Source organism: Zosterops lateralis, assembly GCF_965231275.1.
Source record: "Zosterops lateralis genome assembly, chromosome: 13".
Classification (NCBI taxonomy): domain Eukaryota; kingdom Metazoa; phylum Chordata; class Aves; order Passeriformes; family Zosteropidae; genus Zosterops; species Zosterops lateralis.
Window position 1 is genome coordinate 1,731,716 of NC_139773.1, and position 17,335 is coordinate 1,749,050.

General features: G+C 46.4%; 1 protein-coding gene across 2 annotated transcripts in view; it reads left to right on the top strand.

Annotated features, from left to right (window-relative positions):
- The window catches only part of SIN3A (SIN3 transcription regulator family member A), a 31,708-nt gene extending 15,821 nt beyond the window's left edge, over positions 1–15,887 (top strand). For both annotated transcript variants that reach the window (XM_083870977.1, XM_083870976.1), the window contains exons 8-21: positions 852–1,010; positions 2,225–2,314; positions 3,716–3,834; positions 5,297–5,507; positions 7,011–7,127; positions 7,823–8,061; positions 9,241–9,424; positions 9,608–10,181; positions 10,633–10,802; positions 11,792–11,965; positions 12,659–12,751; positions 13,103–13,197; positions 13,388–13,595; positions 14,963–15,887. In XM_083870977.1, the coding sequence (XP_083727103.1) occupies positions 852–1,010; positions 2,225–2,314; positions 3,716–3,834; positions 5,297–5,507; positions 7,011–7,127; positions 7,823–8,061; positions 9,241–9,424; positions 9,608–10,181; positions 10,633–10,802; positions 11,792–11,965; positions 12,659–12,751; positions 13,103–13,197; positions 13,388–13,595; positions 14,963–15,193 (2,664 nt within the window). In that variant the 3' untranslated portion in view covers positions 15,194–15,887. The remainder of the gene's footprint in view (positions 1–851; positions 1,011–2,224; positions 2,315–3,715; positions 3,835–5,296; positions 5,508–7,010; positions 7,128–7,822; positions 8,062–9,240; positions 9,425–9,607; positions 10,182–10,632; positions 10,803–11,791; positions 11,966–12,658; positions 12,752–13,102; positions 13,198–13,387; positions 13,596–14,962) is intronic.
- The last annotated feature ends 1,448 nt before the right edge of the window (positions 15,888–17,335 follow it).

The window sequence follows — 17,335 nt, forward strand, 5'->3', positions numbered from 1 at the left end:
CTAGTGCAGACTGTTCTGTGTGAAGCCAGTGTTCAGAAAAATGTGCTTTTGCTCTTACTTTCTTGGGATGTAGGAAGGAGGTCAGAGGGGTAGACTGTTTTCTGGCTACAACTTGTCTCTTAAATAAGTTTTATTTTAAATGCAATTCCTTTGCCTAAAAGGGCTGTTCTAAGTTAGTGCTGTGGCTGCAGTAAAATCTATTGATCATGGAGGAGCAGCAGATCCCCCTGGACTGCTGCATCCAGCTTTGGGGTCCCCAGCACAGGAAGGACCTTGATTTGTCAGAGCAAGTCCAGAGGAGGGTCACCAAACTGATCAGAGGGATATGAAGCACATCTGCTGTGAAGAAAGGCTGAGAGAATTAGGATTGTTCTGCCTGGAAAAGAGAAGGCTCAGGGGTCACCTAATTGCAGCCTTCCAGTACCTGAAGAGAGCCTCAAAGAAAGATGGGACGGACTTTTTACAAGGGCACGGAGTGACAGGACAAGGGAGAATGACTTCAAACTGAAAGAGATTTAGATAAGATATTTAGGTTTAGATATTAGATAGATAGGTTATTTAGATATTAGATACTTAGGTTTAGATTAGCTATTAGAAAAAAATTCTTCCATGTGAGGTTGGTGAGACACTGCCACAGGCTACCCTGAGAAGCTCTGGCTGCCCCATCCCTGGAGGTGTTCAAGGGCAGGTCGAATGGAACTCTGAGCAATTTGGAATAGTGAAAGGTGTCCCTGACCACGGCATGGCATTGGAACTGAATGGTCTTAAAGGTCCTTTCCAACCCAGACCATTCTGTGACATTTTGTGTGGAACGTAGCCCTGATGGTGTTACGGGTTTGTCTCTGACCAAGCTGTTAAGTAAGACAACTGCAGAGAAAGTGGAATCTGTCAGGAATGACCACGGGGGCACAGTGAAGAAGCCACAGCTCAACAACAAGCAGCAGAGACCCAACCAGAATGGCTGCCAGATCCGACGGCACTCGGGCACTGGAGCAACCCCTCCGGTGAAGGTAAGAGCCTGTGCTGCTCCTTCAGAGCCCTGTTTGTCCCGGGGGGCTGGGGCACAGCAGGATGTATTTTCCAAGTCCTTGTGACTTTTGTGGTGTGGGCTGCAGCTTGAGAACTTGGAAAAGAATATTTGTCTTTCAACCTTTCAGAAGTCCTTGTTTCCAAGCTCAAGTCTTTGCCTCTGATTTTTGCAAACCGGTGGTGGTATCTGTTCCTCAGGGTGGGACAGAGTTACTTTAATGGCTTGGGGAAACAGAGTTTTCATCACTTTATTAGAAAGACGTAGTTTTACTAGCAGTGTTTAATGAGGGGGAGTTGTGGAGTGTGGAGACAAAAGTCTCAGTAATGCCACAGAATAAATTTGTCCAATATTTGTAGCAAATGTTGCTAAGGCACGGAGGAGCAGACCTGCTGAAAAGGCGTGCCTGAAAGCTTTGTTGTAGTAGAACTTGGAGCAGATGCAGTAGTATCATGTTTGCTCATCTTTCCTGTGATAAAGCTTTTAATACAATGATGAAGGATTATTCTCTCAGCAGAGTTTGCCCTTTTCCAATGACGCATGATTTGTGACAGCAGCGAGGTTTTGTAGTGCAACAAAAATTGTCCTGTGGCCAGGTGGCGTCATGTTTGTGCATGAAGGATAAATTTGCCTGGTGTTTTTGAAGCCAGTATATCTTCCTTTGTCATGAAAAGCATTAGCAGGCATAATTGTACCATTTAAGTCCTCTTCTGCCCTTTCTCTTCCTCTTCAAATCAAAGGCACCAAAATAAAACACGTTTTGGAGGCAAATTTCAGCCTTTCTGAGGATGGGGAAAATAAAGCATCTTGTAGTAGAATGTAAGAGAGAAAAAAACTGTCTTTCTGGGGACAGACTTGCAGAACTGGATGAGTTCTGGATAGGAAAATCATTTATTCTGGCAGTTTTCCAAACTAGTTATTCAAGTAAGATATGCTGTAGTGTGATTGAAACAATCAGCTAGTTACAGGAAAGGGTGCAACAATGTATTACAAGTATTTGGAGTGGCATGCTACTTATTAACATTCAGTAAATTAACTTGTAGCACATGTTTTAATAGAATTTTCCTTCAAAAAAGCCACCTTTCCTTAATGGGAAGCACATGGTGGGATCAGGAAGCTGGCACTCATGTGTGATAGATAATCAAATTATCTCAACTTGCTTGCAATTTTTAATTGCCTTTCTTTTTTTGATAACAGAAGAAACCAAAGCTGCTTGGTTTGAAAGACCAGTCTTTGGCAGAAGCCAGCAAACATGGTGTGGGGACAGAATCTCTCTTCTTTGAGAAGGTGAGAGGCAGGATGCAGATGTTGCATGTCCTTGATGTATGTCCTTCCTGTATACACATGTGGATTTCTATCACAGTGAAGTGTGTGAGATTTACACCACCCTGATAACATCTCTCAGCTTGACCTCAGATGTATCCTGCGACCTCTAAGTCAGATCCATTGAATTTCTTAAAAATTTGTGATATTTTTTACATGTGTCTTTTCCCCAAACTCCTTCTCCAGGTTTCCACCTGCTGCTGCTGCAATTTATTTGAGGGAATGGGAATTTTTCCCTGTAAACCCACACTCCTGATTGTTTTCCCCTTTATGAGATCCCCATACAGCTGATGATGTGCATGGCGTGCCTTGCTGTGTCGGCACAGCCTGTACCCATCTACAGCCAGCTGGCTGCAGTGGGGGAGCTCGGTTTACTAAGCACCTGATTCATATTTACATTGGGTTGGGGTTTTTTTATTTCCCCTCAGAGATTAATCTAATTAATTGCACAGTTGTTACCTGTTGCTGGTTTAGCACACAGATGAAGTGGAGGAAATATGGGATGTTTCCAAGTGGTACCTTGGTGTCTTCTCTGAGATGTCCATACATTGCCTTATAGCTCAGAGGGGAGTATGGAATAAACTTAAAACCGTCCTTTTAAGCAATATTCACGAACTGATGACAGTCTTGGCTGCTCCCTGCTGAGCTGGTGAATTCTGCAGCGTGATGGGAACCAGCTAATGGTAACTGGGAACCAATTTATTGCTTGGAGGATATGTATGTGTTAACATGAGTAAACCTAGAAATCCCTGCTGTGGAATTATAACCATAATAGTGAATAACTTAGCAATGATAGATCTCAGTCTAATGTGTAGATCCAGCTGTTCTTGTGGGAAAGGTAATGGTGTTGGGATGAATAGTTTGGCTTCCTCATTCTGTGAGGATTGAGGTTACAGAAGGAGGATTGTCTGTGATAATCCAGGCTGGAAGCAGGCAGAGGCTGGAGAGGTGTTGCCCAGGGCACAGGTCTCATACACCCCACTCCCTACTTGAAATACTCTCTGGAGTTTAAAAGCAGCCTTAGTGGGTTTGTAGTGTTGCAGCTACAACTGATGTTGTCCATGATTCCAGTGGTTTTTAATCCAGCTGTTACAGGGTTCTTTGAAGGATTTAGTTCTTCACTTGCAACTCCTTTCTTAGAGTAATGCCCCAGTGCTGACATTGCAGGGGATCCCAGTGTGGGGATGGCTCCCATCAGAACCAGTTTGTCTGGCCCTTTGTACAGGGCAAGTTCTCTCTGTTCAACTCACTTAAGGATTTGTGTGCCTTGGTGGGAAACACAGTGTCAAATCCAGGTCTCCAGGAGCTCCCCCTGCTCAGTCTCACCCTGACAGCTCCTGTTTGCCTCTGTCTCCTCTCCTTCAGGTGCGCAAAGCTCTGCGTAGCACAGAAGCGTACGAGAACTTCCTGCGCTGCCTGGTCATTTTCAACCAGGAGGTGATCTCCCGGGCCGAGCTTGTGCAGCTGGTTTCTCCTTTCCTGGGGTAAGTGCAGTCCCTTTCCTGGTCTGTTTCTCTTGTGGAGCCAGGAAAGAAGCACTCATCTTCGTGGTCTTCTGCACCACCTTTTCCTATTCCTTATCTCAGAGAGATTCCCAGCTGTGTCCTGACAGGCAGCATGCAGGAGCAGTACAGGTGTTGCTTGCTGTGTGCCTTCCCTTTCCAGTAGGGCAAACAAAATTATTAGTGGCCTGTTATTGCAGTTTCTTGCTCTGGAATCATGAGTTATGTCATTTGAGAAAAGATTGACTGTTTAATTACATAGGAAATGTCCCCCAAAGAAGCAGAGTGCTGATATAAACTCACTAAAGTTTCCAAAAAGCAGCTGAATTCTGCCACAAAGCAAAAAAATGTTAAGGAACTCTATACTTTAAATAGGAATTTACAACTTCCATGATTGTCAGTAGTGTACAGAACAGCTCTGTTAATTGGTTAAAACTGGCAGATATCTTCTCATCAACTTTGGATTAGTGTTTCTTTTGCCTGGGCACTGAATTGCTGGTTCCAAGTGAGAAGGTAACATAAATTGGGTTCAGGACCCCATTACAGTAGCTACTGTGCAAAAAAACTGCCCTAAGGAGCTTCCACTCACTCTGTAGGTCCACTGGAATTGGTCAGGCATCAGCAGGATGCCTGACTGTAGGTAGAAAAGGTGCAATATTTGACAAGAAAATTCTGTACTTTTTCCATCTACTGTCTGCGCTCCTAATTATAGGGAAAGACATAATACAGGGTTTTTTTTTATTCTGGAGTTGGACTTTATTTTTACCATACAACGAAAAAGCAATGAATAACTACTGATTCAATTAGTAACAGGTTCATTTCATTCTATTGCTCTAGCTTTGCATGGGATAAGAAGATTTGAACAAGTGCTGTATTTAAGACAAATAAATTTTTCAGGAAACTTTGCAAACAGGTGAACTTGGGCCTTGCAGGCAAAGGCTTGTCCATCATTTGTGCTGCTCTGTGAAATCTGGTTCAAGCAATTGCTTGGCATTGAAACCTTTTGCTGTGTAGTTGCAGAATTGCCTTTTGGTTTTCTTCTCACTGTCTCTGGAAAGAAAAGGTCTGGTTTAAGGCTCAAACCATTGGCACACAAGGAGGAATCTGTCTTGAGTTCACCACCAGAGTAGTTTGGGGAGATACAGACATGACTGTGCCATGAATGCTGTTCCTGTAGCAAAAGCTTTGACAGCTGCTCCTTGCTTGTCACTAATCCTAAAGCACCTTACTTGCACCAGGAGAGGAATCCCCCACCTGAGCAACAACAGGTGCTGCTTCCCATTTGGTCAGGCTCAGTGGAACTGGGGTTAAGCAGAGAGGGCCTTCTCACCAAAATGATAGTTTAGAGGGTTGTCTGTAGTAAACAGTTCTAGCCTCAGCACCACAGCTCAGCACTGTTTGTGTTCTGCTTAACTCCTTTTTCACTTCATTCCTTTTATTTTAGGAAATTCCCAGAACTGTTTACTTGGTTTAAAAACTTTCTGGGATATAAGGAGTCTGTTCACATGGAGACATATCCGAAGGAACGGGCTACTGAGGGGATTGCCATGGAGATTGACTATGCCTCCTGCAAGAGGCTGGGCTCCAGCTACCGAGCCTTGCCCAAGAGCTACCAGCAACCCAAGTGCACGGGGCGGACTCCGCTGTGTAAAGAGGTAAGGCAGAGCCACAGAGGGAAACTCTTCCCAGCCTTTTTAAAGCACTGGAGCAAAAGGGAGCAGGATGGGGAATTCAGTTTGTGTCCCTGTGTTGGGAAGGTTCCTGGGAATGTCAGGGCACATCTGGTGATGGTGAGCATGGAGCTGGGGCCAGGCAGTGCCTTCTCCTCTCTCTTCTGATCCACACTGATCCGTGCTGCTCCTGCACCCAGACGTGTGTGGGCACACCATCCTGGCTCGGGATCGCCGCCGTGCGTGTGGCAGCCCGAGGGGAGCGCGCCTAAGGAATTCCTAGTGGCACTCCCGTAAACATCTGGATCATATCCAGGAGCTCTTGCACAGGGCGAGGCATCAATCTAGGAACTGGGTTATGCTGGAAGCTGGCTGGGAGGTGGGGTGCCCACGTGGCTTTGATGGCTGGCATCAGCTCTTCTCCAGCATCGTTTGTGAAAGGTTTGCATTAGAGCATTGGGGAGCAGCTGGAAAAAAACCTACTGAATAGTTATGGTGGTTAATTACTGACATACCTAGTGCTCCTACATTTTATTTATGATGTGTTACGTAGTACAACCTGTGAAAGGAGCATTAAGATTGCAAACTTAAGTAGGAGATGACAGAACTGGTTTTCTGTGTAGTCTTAATGTGATCTCAGAGGTCCTTTACAAGGTAGTATGTAATTCAGGATTATTGCTGCCTTTTCACCTAAATTCCCACTTAGCCTGCTTTCAGAGTTTTCTCTAGGCCAACTTTAAAAGAAAATCATATTTTCTGTAGACAGATTCTCCCACGTATTCCCTCAGATATATCTTTCTTTCTCCCTGAAATGCTGAATTTTTAATCCATGTCTCGACACGTCTCTCAAAAGCTTCTTGTGTGGTGCAGTTACGAACTTTTCTCCCTGTGAGAATCTAATGACTCTGTTATTCAGACTGTGTGTTTATGAAAACTGGACCTGGCTTTCAAAAATGCCTGCATTGTTTCTTAGCCTTCAGCCTCTTTGAGGTTGTTGTTGGTTGGTTCGTTTGTTTGCTTTAAAATGTTCTGCTCCTATATTGAAAGCTGCAGGTGCTGGGCTGTTTGTCAGGAAAGGTGATGCTGGGGTATGGTTTTATACTTCCAATTAGCCTTATTTGGAGGCAGCAACTGTGTCCTGTCTGACAGTCACGTCTGCTGTGGTGACCACACAGTGTTGATGATGAATCACACATGGGGAACCAGCTGACTAATCCAAAGTAGCAGAAAAGCTCCTTTCACCTTTATTTTCCTCTTCTCTCGCAAGTTTTTCCTCACAGCTCCAGCCTATGAATTTTTCAGGCTGCCTGGCTGTTTGGGTTCTGGCTGTTTGGGGTTACCCTGTGAATGCTGGGCTTTGGAAGGGGCGCACACTTTTTCCAGCTGGGAATTAGATTGTTCCATCAGAAGACTGCTCTTGAAGCTGGCCAGGTGTGATCCCCTTGAACACTGACCACGACTCTTGTTCTCCCTCTGCCTCCCTCAAAGGTTTTGAATGACACCTGGGTCTCCTTCCCATCCTGGTCTGAAGATTCCACATTTGTGAGCTCCAAGAAGACACAATATGAAGAGCACATCTACAGGTGTGAGGATGAGCGTTTTGAGGTAAATTGCTTTTCCTTGGTTCATGTCTCAGAAAGCTCTGTTCTGTGAACAGTTAATGAACCTGATGTAGTGATACCTTTAATTCTGCATCTTTTATTGTGTCTGCCATCTTGTTTTTGGCATAAAAGCTTGCTTTCTCTTCTCTTCAAGATGCCGTATAACCACTAAGTTGCCACCCTTGCCCCTCACCTTTTTGTGTGGAGCTCTTCGTTCACCCCGCTCCACATGAAACTGTTGAATGGCCAGCATGGAATTGTTGCATCTTTTCTGTTCTTCCTGCCCACGTAGTGTATGAGAACATGCATTCCCCTGTAATCATCTGCAAAGCAATGTGTTCAGGATTTTAAATGACTGACATTCTGACTGGAAATGGAAGTTAGCTGGGCAATTACCTGAATCTACACAGATTTGGCACGTCCTTTTGTAGAGTAACTGTCAATTGTGTTCTATTCCCAGCTGGAAAATGTAATTTCCGAACAGTATTGTTCTTGTAGCCTTTAAATTCTTACACGGTATTATTTAGGTAACAGATGAAATATAATTGGATTATTTTAGAGCAGCTGAACACCAAAGTGCTCGAGTACACCTTGTTAAACAGGCGCAGCTTCTTGTTTCGTGTCACTTGAACGTTTGCCTCGGTGAAGTATCATGTTTTGTCTATTCAAATGCTATGGCTAATGCACTATTCTCTCCAGCTGGATGTTGTCTTGGAGACCAACCTGGCAACAATCCGTGTTCTTGAGGCAATCCAGAAGAAGCTGTCACGCTTGTCTGCAGAGGAGCAGGCCAAATTCCGGCTGGACAACACCCTGGGGGGCACCTCAGAGGTGATCCACCGCAAGGCTCTCCAGAGGATATACGCTGACAAAGCGGCTGACATCATTGATGGGCTTCGCAAGAACCCATCTGTGGCTGTCCCCATTGTGCTGAAAAGGTACTGATTGCCCCAGGGTCCCTTCCAAAGGGTGATGCACTGTATGCTGCCCAGATTTATGGAAAAGTGGCTAATTTCTGCCCTTAAGGAGTGTGCCCTCCACAAGGCTGGAAATTTGCCCCAAAAAGTTGTGGCTGGCCCACCCCTGAAAGTGTCCAAGGCCAGGTTGGGCAGGGCTTGGAGCAACATGGTCCAGTGGGAAGTGTCCCTGCCCATGGCAGGGGGTGGAACAAGATGATCTGTAAGGTTTCTTCCAAAACAAACCATTCCATGATTCTATTATTCTGTGAAACTAAGAAGTTCATTTATATTCTGGACAGTTGGTGTATTCCATAATCATCACCTAGAGGGAATTGTCCTCCTGAAACAAAATCCTTACAGCTCAGCTGGAAGGATACAGAGCTTTTGTTGTCTCCTCTTAAACTTTTTTTCTTCCCTGTTGTCAGCACTGCCTGTAAGATAAGGGAATTGTTGTCCCAGGGCTAAATGTGATCCCCTTCCAAATCCTATGGGTGTGTGTGCCCAGATCATGGCGTCTCTGCTATCCTCAGATTCCCAGTCCTGTTTGTCAGCCTCCGCTTCCTCAGTGAAAAGGGAGTGGATGCTACAACACTTTAGGGAAGGTCAAGGAGATGTGTAAGCAGTACGTGCTGTTTTATCTCTGTGGGACTCTTGGTCCTGTGCTTTGGAGTTCTGGAGCTGGGTGTAGCAGCCTTCCCAGGATACCTGCCAGGTCCCAGTTTCCCTGTCCTTGGACTGAATCAGAGGTGCTTTGCTTGGGATGCTGAGTTAAGGTTCAGGAGTGCATTCCCAGGATACTCAGCTGTCCATGCTTTGTTCATTGTCCAAACTAAGCTGCCCCTGTTCCACAGGTGGAGCTTTCTGAGGATTTCTGAGAGAATAGGGCCAGCTTTTTTGCCTTCCCTGTCCCTTTGTTTCCTCTCCCGGGGCTGCTTTGTTCCTGCGTGGTTTTACCTAAATGTGAAAGAAACACAGAGTGGTTTCTCCAGAAGAGTGTGTCCAGGGGGCACCTCCTGGAAAGCTCCTTTCTGTGGGATATCTTTGATCCATGCCCATTTCATTGGGAGTTTGGCTCTTGTCAACACTCACCAAGAACCACGGGCTGAGGTTTTTCGTGTGTGCTCACCTCTTAGCTCACCTTTGTTTTCTTGATCAAAGGTTAAAGATGAAAGAGGAGGAGTGGCGAGAAGCCCAGAGAGGATTTAATAAAGTCTGGCGAGAGCAGAATGAGAAGTATTACCTGAAATCCTTAGACCACCAGGGCATCAACTTCAAGCAGAATGATACCAAGGTCCTAAGGTCAAAGAGTCTCCTCAATGAGATTGAAAGCATCTATGATGAGGTGAGATGCTCACCAATAGTTTCCTCCCCTTGAGCTTATGTACTTTGCTAGTGCAGTTTCAGTTCCTGTTCCTCACAGCTTGATGAGGGAGGAAATCTGTTCCACTGGCAGAGCTTTCTAGCAGCTCTTGGATGGTGGAAAGGGATTGTTTAGGCTGATTTTTATGCTGTTTCTCCTTTGTAGAGGCAAGAACAGGCTTCAGAAGACAATGCTGGAGTCCCCACAGGCCCACACCTCTCACTAGCCTATGAAGACAAACAGATTCTGGAAGATGCTGCCTCTCTCATCATCCACCACGTGAAGCGGCAGACGGGAATCCAGAAAGAGGACAAGTATAAAATCAAGCAGATCATGTATCACTTCATTCCAGACCTGCTGTTTGCTCAGCGAGGTGAACTCTCGGATGTGGAAGAGGAAGAAGAAGAGGAAATGGATGTGGACGAAGCTACTGGGGCTGCAAAAAAGCACAACGGTGTTGGGGGTAGTCCTCCCAAAACCAAGCTGATGTTCAACAACACGACAGCCCAGAAGCTGCGGGGCATGGATGAGGTCTACAACCTCTTCTACGTGAACAGCAACTGGTACATTTTCATGAGGCTGCACCAGATCCTGTGCCTGCGGCTGCTGCGGATCTGCACCCAGGCCGAGCGGCAGATTGAGGAGGAGACGCGGGAACGGGAGTGGGAGAGGGAAGTGCTGGGCATAAAGCGAGACAAGACTGACAGTCCTGCCATCCAACTGCGACTGAAGGAGCCCAGTGAGTGACTTCTGGAGGGAGGCTGGGGGGGAAAGGTGCTTCTGTTTGTAGTGTTGGTGACAGGGTGTTTGGTGTCTTCAGGCACGTGACAGCAGTGACCCTTTAAGATGGGCTCCCCTTTATTATCCCTGGGGAGATGGGAAGATGTGGAGAACATGGGACTTGGAATAGCAGAAGGATAACATGCAGCAGTTATTTTTTGAGAGTTTTCATTTTACACTTGCATATCCTCAAGTTCCCTAAATAAAAGCTTTCAGAAATAAAAAGAGGAGGCTAGAGTTAGAAAGCAAGAGATTATGAAAATACCTGTGGCCTTAAAAAGACTTATTTTTGTCCATAAAAGACAAGTTTAAGTAACTTTGCAGCTTAAGTGGGTCACCTGAGGACCAGCACTCACAGCAACCCTTCCTGGGGGTGATGTGCCCATATCTCCCCTTCTCTCCTGTGGCAGTGGACATCGACGTTGAGGATTATTACCCGGCCTTCCTGGACATGGTGCGCAACCTCCTGGACGGGAACATGGACTCGTCGCAGTACGAGGACTCCCTGCGCGAGATGTTCACCATCCATGCCTACATCGCCTTCACCATGGACAAGCTGATCCAGAGCATCGTCCGACAGGTGCCTGCCAGCACGGCCTGGGTGGGGTGGGGCAGGGAAGGTAGACAGCTTGTATGCTACAGGCCCTCACTGGAGGCCATGTTGTATGCCCACATGGGGAATTTCGGGGGTGAGCAGGTAAATTCAGGGTGTTGCCTCACCCAGCTCTCTAACCCTCATAGAAGAGAGATGATTGAAGGTGACTTCTGATCTCTTTGAATTATTGAGAATATCCTCTACAAGAGTTCTCCTTGTTTTCCAGATGTTTTAGGATGTAAGTATTCAAAGCATGTCCAGAGCTAATCTTGCTTTAGCTTTGGGGAAAAAAAAAAAAAAAAAGGAAACGACATCTAAATAGTCCTTTTCCATCAGTGCTGTAGGAGTGCACACCTTTTGTCTCTTTCATCTGGCTGCTGGAGTAGCTCATTTTGGCTGTTAAACTCCAGTCCTTTTATTGGGTTGGTAGGAAGAATGCGTGAGCAAAGGAAAATTTCTTGTGCCTTTTTGTAGCATAAAGAACAAAAACAGACACAAGGGGCTGGAAGTGGAATAACTTGAAAGGGCTTTCCTCTTTCAGAAGGGTAGAGCTGCTCTTCAGAAGCCCTTCAGTCCAGAGATTAACTGAATTCAGAAGACAGTTGGGGGACTTTAGATTTTTAAACTTAGACAAAATATGGATTTGATCTTAAACCTCCCACCCCTCTCCTCAGACACAGCAGCAGCCCCTTGGTGAGGAGAGGACATACTGTGTCACAGAGCTCTGGCCCTTCCTCCCCTGCTGCTGATCAGAATGTTTTCTGTGTGTAGTTTTTCTCTGAGTAGCTGTGCTTTGCCACCTGCTAACTTTTCTAAAGATATTGTGGGGTTTTCACATAGTAGCAGAGATCATCTGCAGGTGGAAGAAGCTAAGGGTGTTTTGCTTGAGCTCAATCCCATTGTTACACCCTTATTTTATTCTATTCTGGTGGGGATGTTATTTTATAGAATATTTTATTCTATTCTGTTTGCAGCTCCAGCACATTGTGAGCGATGAGATCTGTGTGCAGGTGACAGACCTGTACCTGTCAGAGAACAGCAATGGGGCCACCGGAGGTCTCCTCGCCTCCCAGTCTTCCCGCACGCTCCTGGAGGCCGCCTACCAGCGCAAGGCCGAGCAGCTCATGTCCGAGGAGAACTGCTTCAAGGTAAAGCCAGGCTCTGAACCACAGTGTAAAACCAACAAGAGCTGAGGGGAATGCCTTTTGAGAAGGGAGAGGCACTGGTCCTTTAAAAAAGAGCCTTCTTTAGGCACCCAAAAATGAAGAAAATTTACTCCATTCCAGCTAAAACCAGTGCATGTGCTGACAGCTTTTGGAACATAGGTTAATGCTTCTGTAAGGGCCCCTCAGAAATGAAGTTTCAAGGAGGAATATATTTCCTGGAACAGCCATGAATATCCCCTGTGCTTTACAGCAGCTTTGGGCTGTATCATACTGACTGCTTGGCTGCCACTGCTTTTAATTTGTTAGTTCAAACTCTCCCATTTCTCTGGTGTTTCAGTTTTGTCGACTGTTGGCAGATCTACCACTACTGACTGGGCATTAAATCACTGCTGTCTGCATACATTGCTAATAAACCTGTGCTAATCAAATCCATACTTCTTTGCTGAAGAGGCAGGAAGTGCTCATGCCCTTTCTGAGGCAGAGAAGTACTTTGGATAAAAGCCTGAGTGTATAATATCTCTTCCCATGCCCTCAAACTTACTTTGGGGGCTCGAGAAGGTTTCCTTTAAAACTGCCAATTTGCTTCATTGTCCCTTTGGCCCAGTAAGAAGTGAAGGTGTTTGTTTCTATTTCAAACCTCCTCATAGTTAAGTTCCTTTTACTTTTTCTTTATAGCTGATGTTCATTCAGAGCAGAGGTCAAGTTCAGTTAACCATCGAGCTGCTGGACACAGAAGAGGAAAACTCAGATGACCCTGTGGAAGCAGAGGTAAGTGCAGCTTGTCCAGTGAGCTGACTGTGATGGGCAAGGTTGTTCTGGACCAGAGTGTCCAGTTGACTGATGGCATGGTTCATTAACACAAGACAAAGAAACATCAAGGACATGCTGTAAAGCTTCCAATCATGTGAGCAGGCAAATCCTTCTTGGTTTATTTTGTATTAGAAAATACTCAAAGCCACATAAAGAAACATTGTACCTTCCTTTTTGGGCGTAAGATGCACAGAGCCTTCAGAAGGAATGTTGTGTTCTTCTGTGTGACTTCCAGCTTAGCCTCCTTAACTCTTGCGTGTTGCCTGGTGGGAGGGCAGTGGCTGATGAGTGCTCTGTGCTTGCTTCCAGCGCTGGTCCGACTACGTGGAGCGGTACGTCAACTCTGATTCTACCTCCCCCGAGCTCCGCGAGCACCTGGCCCAGAAACCCGTCTTCCTGCCCAGGTGAGTGGCCAGGCTATGCTGGGAAGGCCCTTAAAGCTCCTCTCATTCCACTCCCTGCCGTGTGCAGACACACCTCCCACTAGACCAGGTTGTTCCAAGTCCAACCTGGCCTTGAGATCCACCACCTACACCCAGCTTTGCCGTGCCTGGGTCTGGGCACCGATTCCAAGAGGGTTTCTCTGGTTTGCAGGAATCTGAGGCGGATCCGCAAGTGTCAGCGTGGTCGGGAGCAGCAGGAGAAGGAAGGGAAGGAGGGAAACAGTAAGAAGTCCATGGAGAACGTGGAGAGCTTGGACAAGCTGGAGTGTAAATTCAAGCTGAACTCCTATAAGATGGTGTATGTGATCAAGTCAGAGGATTACATGTACAGGAGGACTGCGCTGCTGCGAGCTCAGCAGGTAGGAGCCAGCCAGAGAATGGGGGGCTGCTGGTGTTTTCTGGGACCCAGGGGAAGGAAGGAGGCATTGCCTCTCCGGCTGTTTGAGAAGCTCTAGAGGTTTGGGTTTATCCCAGATGAAAAGAGCTTGTGACCCCAGATGGGTGAAATTTAGGAGGATTGCACTGGACGAAACTGATCTGGTCATCTGGATGCTTTGACACTCTCCTTTTCTCATCCTATGGGAATATTTCCATCCACATTTACCATGTATTTAGATTCATAAAACAACTACTTACCATGTTTCCTGCTGATGAGACACAGATAGTGGCTTTACTTCATTAGTTGTAAAGCAATTCTCTTAAACTTTGCGTCCACATCAGTTGAGAGCATTTTATTGCAGCTCAGTGACTCTTTGAAATGCTGATACTGACAATTTTGATTGAATTCCATGCATCTCATTCAACTGGCACAAACTTCAAGGAAATGTAAGCTTATAAGCAGGATACTATGTGCCGGTGCTCTTCACAGAGAATCTGAACATAAATGCTTGAAGTGTTAAATATGTAGTGTGCAGCTTAGCCCTTGGTTACTGGAATACACTGAGGGAGCCGTAGAAGCCACACTGGATTTTGGAAACAAATCTATTGGATTTAGCAGTTAACACCCCAAAGCAGTCTCTGGGAGAAGAGCAAACAAATAATAAAATCTGTAAGTTTTAATCTGGGGGTTTAATTATATTGCCTGTTTTCAATTATGACTGTAGCCATGGCTTTATACCATCTGTCCTGGATTTTAGAGTCCTTAGGCAGATGCGCTTATCCAAAAATATGCACAGTTCTTCCTCTCCTGATGTTTCTGCTAAGTCAGAGCTTCTTGAGCCTGTCAGACCTGACTTGAGTCTTAATTTTCTGTAGCAATTGTGTCCCCAGTATGTATAACACATGTTGAACTTGCTCTTTCCTGGGACTGTGCCCCTCTTTGGGGGCTGGAGACAGACCTTGTGGGCTGGGAAGAGCAGGACTTGCCTGGTCTTGGGGGCTAACAGCAGAGGCAGCAGCATCCTTTGGGCAATGCAGAGGGGACTCTGAGCTGGGCATCAGTGGGAACAGAATATGTTCTCTGTCCCCAGCCCGTGAACTGCTGTGTTAAACAAAGAGCATAAACTTTTTTGTATTTCCGAACTCATTTTGCCGTGAATTTTCTTGGAGAGGAGACCCAGGGGACCTTCATCAGAGCTTTCTCTCTGTCATTACTCCAGTGTCTGCATTACAAATTCCCTCTGTGTTTGATCCCCTTGCCAGTGTCAACCAGTAGCCAAGCTTTGCATTATGCTGCGGTTTGGGGGCCAAAGCTGCCTCTTCCTAACACCTGTCCCTGTTCCCGCAGTCCCACGAAAGGGTGAGCAAGCGACTGCACCAGCGGTTCCAGGCCTGGGTGGACAAATGGACCAAGGAGCATGTGCCCCGTGAAATGGCAGCCGAGACAAACAAGTGGCTCATGGGTGAAGGGTTGGAGGGCTTGGTGCCCTGCACCACCACCTGTGACACAGAGACCCTGCACTTTGTCAGCATCAACAAGTACCGCGTCAAATACGGCACGATATTCAAGACACCCTAGGAGTCCCCCGGGGCAAGGGAAGAGCCCGGGAGATGTGTGTGTGTGCGCGCATCCAGGGAAGGAGGAAGATGCCTTTCTCCCCTCACTGTGTATCTCCGTAACATGGCCACTTGACTAGTGCGTGGCTGGTACAACCTGTCCCGGCGGGATTCCCTGTGGGGACGTGGATCTCCGCCCGGGGCCGTGGGCTGCCGGCCCTTTTTGGGCAGGAAGGGACCCTTCTCTGAACTGAGCCATCCCAGAGAAACACCACGAGCTCGTACACACCAGCAGCGTTGAGGCTTTGACTCCCTGAGTGGCAAGGGAGGGGAACAGGATGCTCTCCACCACCGGACCGCTTGGATGTGTCCCCAGAAATCCCCAGGTGCCTGTCACCACCGGATTCTCCTCTCCTTGCGGGCTCCGGCACGGGGCCATGGGGCAGCGGACCCCGGGTTCCTCTCGCTCCCTCCCCTCCCTCCCAGGCTGGACTCACCCTGTGCAGATCGGTCTGTCCTTTCTAGTGCCAGTGGAACTGTTTTATTTTTATTTTGTTTTTGATTTTGGTTTTTTTGTACCTGCTTGTTTACTAGTCTCTCCTAGTGCCATGCACCAGCTTTTCACACACATGTACGTACACACACACAGCAGAGAACAACACAATTTTAACATGTTCCCCTCCTTTTTTGTAAATAAATGTACAAATTGTCAATTTTTTCGGGTTTTTTTTTTTGTTGGTTTTTTTTTTTTTTTTTTTTGGTTTGTTTAGTTGTTTTTTGTTTTTTGGTTTTTTTTTTTAATTAAAGGAATTATGCTTGATGTGCTAGCATAACTGTACTAGCTTCTTGTGTACCATAGTACCAGGTGGCTTGAGAATTAGTACCGACAGACAGACCGATGGAGACATTTATTACACTTTTTACCAAAGGGAGTTATCATTGTAGTGCTTTTGTGTGGAAACTTTTTTCTCCTTTTTTTGTAAATAAAAAAAATAATGTCTTTGTTCTTAACTGGAGGAAGACACTCGCTCATCCACAGCTGTGTTCCTGGTCTGAAAGGCACTGTTACAGCATGCAGGTTTTGGGGTTGGGAAAGGGGAGGGAAGAGGGAGGTGTAATCCAACCCCTTTTCTAAGGCTAGAAAGAGGAAACAGCAGAGGCAGTGGGTGCATTTGGGGGTTGAACAACTGAGGTATAAGCAGCCTGAAGGAGATATAAATATAGAGTTTATAATTTTAAATTTTTAAATTTTTTTTGACTTTTTTTCACGGTGGGTAATTTTTATCCACCTTGTCTTCCAGCTCCAAGGATCTTCGCTTTTCAGAAGTGTTGCTGAGCAACTTAGCTGCGGCTGATTGTGCTGATGTGTTTTTCCCTTTTGTGTTGGAGAAAACATCATGGGAAATACCAACCCAGTATTTGACAGAGCTGCTCTGCGTGTGTGTGTGCATGTGTGCAAGAGGAGGAGGAGGGACTGGGGAGGTCTCAGTGCATTTCACTCCAGAAATCCACATATGGGATATATATTTTTTTAAGTAGAGAAATTTAACGCTGGCAGATATTTAAATGCGGGGGAAGATTCTGATTCTAAAAATAAAGAAGTCAGCACAGAGTTTGTAAACCACGCCAGCCACCACTGCACTGTGTCTCCGCCAAAGGAGGCGGCTTTCCTTGCAAAAATCCATGCTGCCAAGTCCTACACACCTGGAATGGCTTCCATTGTCCCTGGATACGCAGCCACCAGCAGGGCTTTGCTACGGCTTCAGCCTCTCCCAGGGACTTACTGTGTTTTGAGACAGCAGGTTCACAGAATCACAGAATGGCCTGGCTTGGAAGGGACCTGAAATACCATCTAGTTCCAGGTTCTCTCCTCCTGCCACCACAGCTCCTTCCATTCCATGGAGAGAGGCCAGGGAGCAGGGCTGGAGTGAGGACCTGGAGCTGGGGTGGAAGTCACAGCCCCGAGGGGCCACGAGTCATTGGCAGCCAATGCACAGCAGGCAGGTCTGGAAGGGGAGCCTCCTATGGAGAGAAGGAAGAGCCCAGCAGGGAATTTTCACATTTTGCTAGCAATAATTCACCCACCTGGTTACTCCTTTGCTGTAACCAGCCAGAAAGGGGCTCTCATGTGTCCTCTTCCATTCCAAAGGTGTCATGCATGCTC